General features: G+C 36.4%; 2 protein-coding genes across 2 annotated transcripts in view; one reads left to right on the forward strand and one right to left on the reverse strand.

Moving 5' to 3' along the window:
• Nucleotides 1-2,005, reverse strand: part of LOC144443800 (ras GTPase-activating-like protein IQGAP1) — a 158,054-nt gene extending 156,049 nt beyond the window's left edge. Inside the window, exon 1 of the mRNA XM_078133348.1 lies at nucleotides 2,001-2,005. The gene's annotated coding sequence lies outside the window, so the exon portion shown is untranslated. The remainder of the gene's footprint in view (nucleotides 1-2,000) is intronic.
• Nucleotides 1-12,199, forward strand: part of LOC144443070 (uncharacterized) — a 24,794-nt gene extending 12,595 nt beyond the window's left edge. The window contains exons 8-16 of the mRNA XM_078132443.1: nucleotides 589-755; nucleotides 3,537-3,668; nucleotides 4,121-4,165; nucleotides 5,173-5,350; nucleotides 5,812-5,939; nucleotides 6,655-6,948; nucleotides 7,322-8,609; nucleotides 8,964-9,241; nucleotides 11,675-12,199. Coding sequence (XP_077988569.1) covers nucleotides 589-755; nucleotides 3,537-3,668; nucleotides 4,121-4,165; nucleotides 5,173-5,350; nucleotides 5,812-5,939; nucleotides 6,655-6,948; nucleotides 7,322-8,609; nucleotides 8,964-9,241; nucleotides 11,675-11,749 — 2,585 coding nt within the window. The 3' untranslated portion in view covers nucleotides 11,750-12,199. The remainder of the gene's footprint in view (nucleotides 1-588; nucleotides 756-3,536; nucleotides 3,669-4,120; nucleotides 4,166-5,172; nucleotides 5,351-5,811; nucleotides 5,940-6,654; nucleotides 6,949-7,321; nucleotides 8,610-8,963; nucleotides 9,242-11,674) is intronic.
• Nucleotides 12,200-12,837: the final 638 nt, after the last annotated feature.

Genomic DNA, 12,837 nt, shown 5'->3' on the forward strand with positions numbered 1-12,837 from the left:
CCATGGTTTACTATCATTTACTACTTGATTATTGATTTGTTTATGACAGTAACAAAACCTGAACAGTGCAAGGTATAAAATCCTGAAATGGTTGTATGCAAAATTAACAAATTATTCATGTCACTGAACATGGCAGACCCCCCCCCCCCCCACTGCAGCAGACCAAGCCATGGTAGAAAATACTAACATCAGCATAATGACATTTAGTCCAAGCCAATACTAATCCTTTGCTAATAAGTTGCAAACTACATGCTTTTATCCCAATGCTGTTGATTACTCTTTTAACACTACCAAACATAAACTGATGTACATGTACCAAATTTGTCAGAATTATACCATATATATGATAGTTTCTAAATAACTTACATGTTATTCTCATATTTCTTTCCTGCTAATTCATGTAGTATAGTGAAAAGTTTTGTAAATTTCAAAGCAAATTTTTTTGGTGTCTATATATAAATGGTTAAAACCATGTGTATGTGTCCAGAATATTTAACTTTTCTCTATGTTTGAAAAGAAAAAAAAATGGTTCACATCGATGCCCTCTGTTGACAGTTATGTTAATTTCTTTTGTTTTATGCCAATCAGTCCTGTCAAAAGGGATTGGTAAATTGTTGGATAAGTATTCCAAAGGTTCACTTCAAAATGCCCAGGAAGAGCCTCGTGAGTCAGAACCTTGTTACCTTGGTGATGATATCCTAAATGTCGGTGATAACTTCATCTTTATGACAGATAATGATAGGATTATCTATTTGGTGTTGACTTAATCTTGTCATTTAGTTTCTAATTAATATAATAATAATAATAATAATGATAAGTCAGTTTGTGTGGATAAACTCTATCTGCATGTACATCTGCTGAGATAATAGGATGCAGTGTGCCCTCTAGTGTTTGCCCAATTTTGTTTTTGTGAGTCAAAATGATAAAAACTGTCATTTTCTTGTGAGTCACCACATAGTAAGAGATAGGGGAACACCAAATTTTGGTGTGTCACGTGAAATTGTGTGCAAAAGTGGTGCGTCAAACTGGCTTAGAGGGTACACTGATAAGATGTATTATATAAAATGGTGACTGGGAGATTACAGAATAATTAATAGTTTGAGAAAGAATACATTCTTTGGTGTGATTATCAGCATGCTAGTATATATAATGCTATGTAATGCTAAGAGTCTTGTGATAAAAACCTACTATTTTGTCCTCTCTAAATTTTTTACCCATCTTTATGAGCAGAAAGTGATTTGATAAACTTTAACTTGCATGATGTATGTTATCAATAATATAAATGAAATATGGTTCAAATGATTAAATTTATAGTTTCTAAGACATTGGCTAGATAGTGTGTGTGGTTAGTCTGTAAGATATACCATGTCAGGGCGCCCTCACACATAGGTCAACCCATCCTTCACAAAGTCACTGAGGACGGAGTGATGTATGACACAACGTATCTTATAGTCTAGTGTGTGGTTTGATGTATTGTACATAATATTTTGGACACACTCCCTATATCAGTGTACAAATGCAAACAGTGCAATCAATGCTGCAGCTGACAGATACCAGATCTTAACTTATCAAGCCGATATTTTTGGATATATCGAGAACCATAAAATTACAAGCCATACCACCTTAGCAATGAGTGAAAATGCAGCTAATGTCATCAATAGGAATTTTATTGACATATTAATGAAACAAGATCTAACCAAATTTAAAACCTGAAATCTCACAGAGCAAACTATTGTGATTGGATGGAAAAAGTTTGATTCATAGTCAATGTAAAAAATTAATCAAAATTAAAAAAATTGGTGTATGGAAAATAAAAGAGAAAAGGGTACATGTGAATTAAAATCCAAACTATGAGTGGGACCTTGGGGGAAGGATCAACAATGAAAACAGAAAAAAATGCAAAAACATAAACCTGAAAATAAAAACAAATTTGCTATTTACCACTTACTTGACCACTGGCAAAATTAGCTTGCTGAGCAAGCAGATGACCTAAAACACACGGTTATATTGAGGAGTGTATTGGAAAAGTAGCTGTGTGCACAACTAACTGTATGGTATATACTTCTATTCTGTGTAGATATAGTTGAGACTAATTCAGCTGGAGAAGAATATGAAGAACGATGTGTAGATGGACCCGATATAGATTATGTTAATACATTTAATCAAAATGACGTGGAGGATGATGGTCCAGTCAAATTAACCACCTTTATGCCAGTAGAAAAGGTAAGGTATAACCCTCAATATTGGTCTTAGGAAGAAAAGCAGAACTAGTATGTCTAAACATTGTTTTATCTTTTGTCCTTCATTATGTAGTACAGAATATGTATTGTTAACCCAGGTTGCCAGTTTTGGTGAGCTACTAGTATTTCTTGGTACAAAAATGATGTTAAATTTATGAACACCAGTTGCAAGTGTTGTAGGCTGTAAAATAAAGTCATTTGTTGTGTTCCACATATTCTGCTAACAACAGCATAACATGTTGAGTGCCACCATTGACTACACTGTCTAGAAGTGTTATAGCAGGCATTGAAGACTTTTGGAAGACTTCTTGGCTAACTGTCATTCTTTTAGATGGTTGTGTTCGATTTCACCTGTAATTACTTCAAAACAATAAAGGTGAAACATCCTGTAATACTACAGTTAATATGTTGTACAGCTCTCATTCAGCCTTTTAATACATTCTGAGAATACTGAATTGTCTACATTCTAATCGTAAAGATGGTATACTCATTCTACTGTGTCTTGTGAATAATGTACAACTTCTATATATCATACTCTGATGTGTCTTCATTATTTCGTTAAAGCTGCTTGCATGATATGTATCTACAACTTTAGTATATCCTATACAGACTTCTCATCACTATCATAGTATCTGTTGGTAACTTACTTGTGTCTCCTCATTTCAGGAGTCTAATGATGTCTTCCATAATGATAGAAATAACCTAGATCCTTCCAATCTTCATGTACAACCTCCACAAGTACCCACTAATGCTGTACAATCTCCAAATGTACAATTAGTAAAGGCAACTCAGAACATGAGAGATATTCATGTAAGTACATATTTGTATTGAAATGTGAAATGCATATTTCAGTGTCCAGTGTGATGTAGACTGTAAGATACATCATATTGTGCCAGCCTGTTGAGCACTCTCAGAGGGCCTAGGGGCAGGGTCCTAGGATGGTCTCATTTATGCCTTATATTTTATGTTGTGCCACCCTGTTGGGCACTCTCAGATGGACAGGTTGCACGGGTGGTCCAACCTGGTGTCTTATATCTCATATTGTGCCACCCTGTCAAACATTCTCAGGGGGATAGGTCAGGGTATTATCATGTAAAAAAAACTTAAGAAAATTCATCCGTAACTGTTTAGTTATGTTATGCAAGTATATTCATTCATTCTATATTTATCTGTAGACCAGGTAATCGTTAATTAGTGCACTCACTTACCAGTCTCACTCTCACCTCCCCCCCCCCCCATTTTTTTTACCCTTTTGACCTGTCTTAATCATTTCACCATACTATTCTCTTACACCAGGAGTTAGAGGAAGAGAATGAACAGTTAAATGAAGACCTAACTCAGACCACCTTTAAGTTACAAAAAGCTGAGAAGAAAATAAGAAGTCTAGAAAAACAACTAGCTCAAAGTAAAGATAGAAATTCAGATCAGGTGAGAATACAATGTTAGCTTTAGGTGAAATATGAACCATAATATAGTATAGGAGTTTGTATTCTTTGACTGCTTCAGTACAATACAATACAATACAGTACAGTACAGTACAGTACAATACAGTACAGTACAATACAGTACAGTACAATACAATACATGTACAATACAATACAATACAATACAGTACAATACAATACAATACAATACAATACAGTACAGTACAATACAATACAATACAATACAATACAATACAATACAATACAATACAATACAATACAATACAATACAATACAATAAGTTTGAAGTTGTAGAAAATCTGTAAAGTGGCCAGATAACATAAATATATTGAGATCTGTGTTGAACAATTAAATTTGCACATTTTGAATACTAATTTCCAAATGAATATTACAATCATAACTTTCTGTTAATTTTATTGCAATTGTTATTTACAGTATTCTGTATGGGATGAATCAAGGATTGAAGAATTGGAACATGAGGTAAAGTCAAACATGTCAATGATGTCATTACGTCTGACAGTTTCACCCAGGTTGTGGTGGTAGGGTTTGGGGTGGAGGCATTGGTATGTGGTAGGGATGGGGGTGGAGGCAGTGGTATGTGGTAGGGATGGGGGTGGAGGCAGTGGTATGTGGTAGGGATGGGGTGGAGGCAGTAGTATGTGGTAGGGATGGGGTGGAGGCAGTGGTATGTGGTAGGGATGGGGTGGAGGCAGTAGTATGTGGTAGGGATGGGGTGGAGGCAGTAGTATGTGGTAGGGATGGGGTGGAGGCAGTGGTATGTGGTAGGGATGGGGTGGAGGCAGTGGTATGTGGTAGGGATGGGATGGAGGCAGTGGTATGTGGTAGGGATGGGGTGGAGGCAGTGGTATGTGGTAGGGATGGGGTGGAGGCAGTAGTATGTGGTAGGGATGGGGTGGAGGCAGTGGTATGTGGTAGGGATGGGATGGAGGCAGTGGTATGTGGTAGGGATGGGGTGGAGGCAGTGGTATGTGGTAGGGATGGGGAGGAGGCAGAGATATGTGGGTGGAGGCAGTGGTATGTGGTAGGGATGGGGTGGAGGCAGAGGTATGTGGGTGGAGGCAGTGGTATGCGGTAGGAATGGGATGGAGGCAGTGGTATGTGGTAGGGATGGGGGTGGAGGCAGTGGTATGTGTTGATAGTAAGGCTGTTTTTGTATGAATTGTAATGGTCTATTTATTTTCATGAAAATGGGGCATTATTCCATTGCAAATGATGAAGTTTGCTAAGTTTTAGAAGGTTGAACTTCAGTAACACTAAAATTCTTACACATAAGGGACACTATCTCCCAGAAGTCTGTCTGTCTGTAATGTAATGGTCTTTGCTGGTTATTTCTCTTTCATAGTGAAATACTTCTGTCATCCAACTACTAAAACCGTGTCTAGTAATTGGTATAGCTCTCACTTAGTATTTGTATGTGATATCAAAATAACACTATTACGATAATAATTGTCATTTGTGGTAACCAGGTGCAAGAACTGAGAAGAGCTCTTGAGATGGAGACAAACCAAAAGAAGGAAGCATATGCAGAGATAGAAGAACTGAAAGAGAAGTTATTAGTGTATGAACCTGTAGAGCAGAAAATACTCAACAAAGATAATGATGACAGCTGGGGTGATAGTGATGAAGATCTGTTTAATCTACCAGGTAATTGTTATCATACATGCAGTCTTGTAGGAATAGTGTTATACTGTGAATGAGTAGATGTAATAAGTTACATATATCAACCACATACACTAAGCCAAAGTCATGAGACTTTGTGGGGGGGGGGGGGAGACAAAAACACAACTGATGATGCAGTTGGGCATTGCATTGACTTGGTTCAAACAGAGGAAGACGCCTGCATTTCAAGTTTGAATACCATAACATGCTTGTTTCCAAGTGATACCCCATAGTATATACCACAACTTGCTTGATTCAAGGATGATATTCCATGGTATATACCACAACTTGTTTGCTTCCAAGTGATATGCCATGGTATATAGTTTATTGCTTTCCGATTTGGTACTCTGTGAACCAACAATTCATACTTGTTATGGTTTTATATGATTTATTAATGTTTTTCCCTCCAAAATACAAACTAACTGTATATTATTTTTTGTATAAAGCTACTAGTAATGCTATTAACACCAAGAGAAAGAAAATCAATACATCAGATGATCAACTTCTGGCACACCTTAGAGGTCAAATTGTGACACTCCGATTGGAAAATGATGAAATGAAGACAGCATTAGAGGTAAGAATCATATTCGTAAACATGACTTGCTTCATTCACAGGGTGAAAGCTAATCAGTGTTTGTTGATATCATCCTGTTTTTAGTCAGCATGTGCATGTCACTTTGTTTCATGACCTTCATGATGATAGCTAAATGGCAACCATGTTTGTCATAAAAATTCACATTCACTATCTCTGGGAGCTTAATAGATGGAGACCCCGTTTGAGTGTCTACACCCATATTATCTATGATAAACTTTCAACTGAGACCTTGACCCCTATGTTCAAGGTCAAATAACAAAAAGTGTTCAAAGTGTGTATCTACACAATCACATCTGACATGCATGGACTGGTTTCAACTAAACTTGGCAATATTGTCAGGTACTGTAGTTCAATACATATATGTGCATCATGTTATTTTCTGACCTTTACAATAGTTCAACCAAATGGCCGCCATATTTTTTTATAAATTCAGAATATGAATTAGTAAGTTTAAACATGGGAGACTATGTCTTCATCAATACAAAGACTCAACTTTTTCATTTTAAGTGTTTTAACTTAATATTATATGATTCATCTTTCAGTTGTTTAGGATTGATAGTACTAGGTAGCAGACAAAAATAGAATTGATTGAAATGTTGTCATGTTTGAAATAAGTAAAACATAATTCCAGATTACTATCACACCCTTTACTGTCAGACATAATGAATGTATTTTTATTCTGTTTTATTTGTAGAATACACCTGGATTGAATTCTGATAACAGAAAGAGTTTATCTCCTAAAAAGTCTACAGAACCTACAGTGTCATTGTTAGAGTATAAACAGTTGCAAGAAAGCTCTGTAGCTAAAATCCATGGGTTAGAGGAAGTGGTCATATCGCTAAAAAATCAACTGAGTGAAGCAGAACAAAGGGCTGTTGTATCTATAGATGATTATGAAGAATTACAAGTAACTAATGAAGTAGAAGTAGAAAATCTACAGACCCAGATTAAAAAACTGAGACATGACCATGAGGATGTTACTCAAAGGGTAGGTAACAGTGTTCAGCTTGTACAGATTTTCACTGTGTAGAAGTAGAACTGGGTAGCAGTGTTCAGCTTGTACAGATGTTCATTTTCTAGGAATTGATCGAGAAACTGACAATCACCAATCTATCTTTGTGTGTATGTGTGTATATATGTGTGTGTGTGTGTGTGTGTGTGTGTGTGTGTGTGTGTGTGTGTGTGTGTGTGTGTGTGTGTGTGTGTGTGTGTGTGTGTGTGTGTGTCTAGATCTAGAAGCATCAAAAGTTAGCTGGATAACTTAGGACTGATGACAAAACAACTACTTGAAAACAAAACTAGATAAAACGTGATAAATTGAGTATGAACAAGGTAATGATCATATAGAACTATTCTTGCAGCTTGCAGAGGTGATGGAAGAAAATGCCAACTTGATGGATACCATTACACAATCTAGTGAAGGTAAAGTAAGAAAACATCACCAGGCAGTGATTGAAATCAACAGACAGTTACAACATACAGCAGACATGCAGAATAAACATATTATGGCAATGAAGGAGAATGCAGACAAAAACCAGAAGGAAATCAAGGAACTCACTAAACTCAACAGTCACCTTCAAGTTGAACGAGAAAAACTAGCACAGATGTTACAGGAACAAGATGAAGAACTTCACCTCAAAGAGGAACAGTATCAAATATTGTCACATGAAAATGACAATCTACAGAAGACAATCCAACGTGAGTTTACAGTAAACAAAGAATCTGAGAGAAGAATGGATGAAATGAAAGCCTCCTTCTCAGAACAGTTGGGAAATGAGAAACAAAAATACATGCAGGCTGTGAGTCAAAAGGAGAAACTTGAGGAAAGACTAAGTGATATGCAGAGTGAAGATCAAACTCAGATACAAGAACTGATTTCTGAGAATGCAGAGTTGCAGGATACCATTCATCAACAGGCTTTAACATTGTCTCAAAAAGGTGAGGAAGTCAGAAACTTCCATGAATTAACGAGGGAGAAAGAGAAATTAGAACAAGCAATGATGCACCAGTCTTCTACTACTGAGAATAAAAACATGGAAATTAATGATTTGCAGAGAGAGAAAGAAGACTTAGAAGACACCATTCAGCAGCAGACCCGTATTATAGAAAATACAGCAAAGAGAATTGATGACTTGATCAAAGAAAGAGAAAAAATGGATGAAAGTCTTAAGCAACGGGCTCATATGAAAGAGGATCTCGCAAAGCAAAATGATAACTTACTGAGGGAGAAAGTGAAATTGCAAGACACAGTAAAGCAACAATCTGCTGTTATTGAAGATACAACAAAGAGAATTGATGATTTGATGAGAGAGAATCAAAACTTAGGAGCTACTATCAAGAGACAGTCTTCCCTTATGGTAGTTGAGGCAAAGAGAAATGATGATTTACTGAGAGAGAAAGAGCGACTTGAAGAAACTATTGAACACCAATCGGATATTATGGAAGCAACGGAAAACAATATCAGAAAGTTTGAAGGACTCCTAGAGGAAAACAACAAGTTGCAAGAAAGGATCAGAAAGTCTGAAGCAAGTGCTATGCATCAGAGTAATCTCAAACAAAAGTACCTGTTAGTGCTTGCTGAAAATGAGGCACTCAAAGACAAAATGCAAAAACTGACATCGGAGAAACAAGATTTGAAAGAGAGAGGACGTAGAGCATCTGTTGAAAATCAAGAATTCAAAGAGAAGGGAAACAACCTGACAGCTGAAAATCAAGAACTGCAGGTACGAGTGCAGATGTTGTCAACTGAAACTCAGGATCTTAGTGAACGAGTACATCGATTGAGCAATGAAAACCAAGATATCAAAGAGAAGACACGCCGAAATACAATAGAAAATCATGAGCTTAAAGAAAGGGGGAACAGACTCTCCTATGAAACTTATGAACTAAAAGAAAAGGGACGTAAGTTATCTATTGAAAACCAAAAACTTCAAGAAAAGGTGTATAGACTAACAGCTGAGAATCATAAACTAGAAGACAGAGTGCAGAGACTATCAACTGAAGTACAGAAACAACCCAATGGTGTACCATATACCATGTCAAACTCTACAACTCAGGGGAAACGTTATGATGAACTTTATAGTGAGAACCAGAAACTAAAAGACATGACACAAAAACAAGCTAGGTTACTACAGCTGGAAAGAATGAGGCCACAATCTCCACAACAAGTGGAAGCACTACAGAAACAAGTCACAAGATTACAACAACAGCTAACAGAGGTTGACGGCAGATACAGGGATACTATTAGTACATATAGAACTCATCTACTCAGTGCTATACAGGTTAGTATCAAATATAGAACTCATCTACTCAGTGCTGTACAGGTTAGTATCAAATATAGAACTCATCTACTCAGTGCTGTACAGGTTAGTATCAAATATAGAACCCACCTACTCAGTGCTATACAGGTTAGTACCAAATATAGAACTCCTCTACTCAGTGCTGTACAGGTTAGTATCAAATATAGAACCCACCTACTCAGTGCTATACAGGTTAGTACCAAATATAGAACCCATCTACTCAGTGCTGTACAGGTTAGTATCAAATATAGAACTCATCTACTTAGTGCTGTACAGGTTAGTATCAAATATAGAACCCACCTACTCAGTGCTATACAGGTTAGTATCAAATATAGAACCCATCTACTCAGTGCTGTACAGGTTAGTATCAAATATAGAACTCATCTACTTAGTGCTGTACAGGTTAGTATCAAATATAGAACCCATCTACTCAGTGCTGTACAGGCTAGTATCAAATATAGAACCCATCTACTCAGTGCTGTACAGGTTAGTATCAAATATAGAACTCATCTACTCAGTGCTGTACAGGTTAGTATCAAATATAGAACCCACCTACTCAGTGCTATACAGGTTAGTATCAAATATAGAACCCATCTACTCAGTGCTGTACAGGTTAGTATCAAATATAGAACTCATCTACTTAGTGCTGTACAGTTAGTATCAAATATAGAACTCATCTACTCAGTGCTGTACAGGTTAGTATCAAATATAGAACCCATCTACTCAGTGCTATACAGGTTAGTATCAAATATAGAACTCATCTACTCAGTGCTGTATAGTTAGTATCAAATATAGAACTCATCTACTCAGTGCTGTACAGGTTAGTATCAAATATAGAACTCATCTACTCAGTGCTATACAGGTTAGTATCAAATATAGAACTCATCTACTCAGTGCTATGCAGGTTAGTACCAAATATAGAACTCCTCTACTCAGTGCTGTACAGGTTAGTATCAAATATAGAACTCATCTACTCAGTGCTGTACAGGTTAGTATCAAATATAGAACTCACCTACTCAGTGCTGTACAGTTAGTATCAAATATAGAACCCACCTACTCAGTGCTGTGCAGTTAGTATCAAATATAGAACCCATCTACTCAGTGCTGTACAGGCTAGTATCAAATATAGAACTCATCTACTCAGTGCCGTGCAGTTAGTATCAAATATAGAACCCACTTACTCAGTGCTGTGCAGTTAGTATCAAATATAGAACCCATCTACTCAGTGCTGTACAGGTTAGCATCAAATATAGAACTCATCTACTCAGTACTGTACAGGTTAGTATCAAATATAGAACTCATCTACTCAGTGCTATACAGGTTAGTATCAAATATAGAACTCATCTACTCAGTACTGTACAGGTTAGTATCAAATATAGAACTCATCTACTCAGTGCTGTACAGGTTAGTATCAAATATAGAACTCATCTACTCAGTGCTGTACAGGTTAGTATCAAATATAGAACTCGTCTACTCAGTGCTGTACAGGTTAGTATCAAATATAGAACTCATCTACTCAGTACTGTACAGGTTAGTATCAAATATAGAACTCATCTACTCAGTGCTATACAGGTTAGTATCAAATATAGAACTCGTCTACTCAGTACTATACAGGTTAGTATCAAATATAGAACTCATCTACTCAGTGCTATACAGGTTAGTATCAAATATAGAACTCATCTACTCAGTGCTATACAGGTTAGCATCAAATATAGAACTCATGGACTGTATGCAGATGTATGTACAGCGTAAACATCGAGGGATCGCTGAACAAATGTGCATATCATACACATTTTATATTCCCTAACAACAATTTAGATAGATAAGAAACAGGCTTCCCACAGACCACTCATTACAAATATAAACAACACCACACTCCTGCCGACAAGCAGGCACTGTATGTGCACACACATATCACTTGTAAGTTGTAACTTTGAATCAATACACTTGTATGTATCAAAATCTGAGCCAGCAATGTGATGACTATCAATAGCTTGTTTGTTCCTACGGGAGGATGTGTGTGTGTCTGTGTATCAGTAGGGGTTGGTTGATGTTGTTTATATTTGTATTGAGTGGTCTGTGGGAAGCGTGTTTCTTATCTATCTAAATTGTTCTTAGGGAACATCAAATGTGTATGATATGCACAGTCGTTAGGTGATGCCTCAATGTTTTAGTTGTAAATGGCTTTAAAAGGTGTAACAGATCTGTAAAGTGTGCAAGGTACATGAACCATGTCATCTACATTCTTCAGATATAGCCCTCATTTCTGGTTGAAACAAACACTTTTTAACAGCACGCTTATAGTGACTAAGCTATTGTTACAATCTTGTTATAGTCTAGTACGAATAGTTGTGTGATCAGTTTACCTCAATATCTGTAATCATTCACTTATTATTCCATCTTTTCTCTACACAGGGAGACATTGATCCTGCTGTTAGAGAAGCACTCAAACAAATTGTTAAGTTACGAAGTACAGAGCAATTCTGTTAGAAATACAAGATTCACATAAAGCGTTACGACGAGTACCAAAGAGTATGAAGCTATGCATGGTGATGGATATATAGATTTGACAAGACTGAGGAACACTGGATCTAATAAATGGTATCATAATTTGTTTTAGAACTCAGATGAAATTAAGAAAAACAATGAGATGAATTTGAGGTTAACGCTAGGGATAGACTGTAAGATACGTTGTGTCGTCCCGCCGATGTATGAGGGCGCCCTGTCACGGCGTACCTTACAGACTAGGTTAGGAATGTCAGAATACAGGATCTAATTGATAGAATCGTAGTTAGAGGCCTTGTCTAGTGTGAATATGTTACCATATTGTAGGTTCAGCTCAGTGTCCTTCAGTTCTACCTACACATTACTCATCCTCCATCACCAGATAGTGAATTCTATCAACTATATCAGATCTTCCAGTCCATATTTCAGGGCAAACCAATTCCTTAATAAAAGCTATAACCAGTACTGCCATGACATTGAAATCAATCGTCAAATTATTATGTGCTACCAAGATGTTTATGTCAACAGTTCAAATAATTTTAATGTTTTGAAATCTGTTTGTCAATCAGTGTAGGAAATGAATAGATGAAAATTAATAGAATTCAAAAAACAGAATAAATGCATTTTGAAATATATTTTTTCTTCTTCTGATAGTTAGTGTTTAGATTTTAACCTCATATTTATATAAATATATACATTTACAGTCTCAATTATTTCAAGCATTGACACTTTCCACAGTAATATGTCTTCTATATTAACAAGGGTGTCATTCTTGGTAGAGACTAGTTGATATTAATGGGACTTATAAAATGAAATATCTCTTTGAATTTTGGGTACTAAAACTCATTCATATTTTCACCAACATGTTGTCTTCAGCATTCAAAGATGGAATCATTTATATTTGACTTGTCAGACTGAAATTGTATTTTGTTAGAATAAGCATAGATATTGAAGAGAAATGTCTATGGAATAACATCGTCTTCACAGCCATGGTGTTATCTTCCTGATGCATCATGGGTTGTGTCTCTCTGAACCAGCATTAGGACCAGAAAGAGGAATTTTTTGTTTTGAAA

The sequence above is a fragment of the Glandiceps talaboti genome, chromosome 12 (assembly GCF_964340395.1).
Source record: "Glandiceps talaboti chromosome 12, keGlaTala1.1, whole genome shotgun sequence".
NCBI classification, from domain to species: domain Eukaryota; kingdom Metazoa; phylum Hemichordata; class Enteropneusta; family Spengelidae; genus Glandiceps; species Glandiceps talaboti.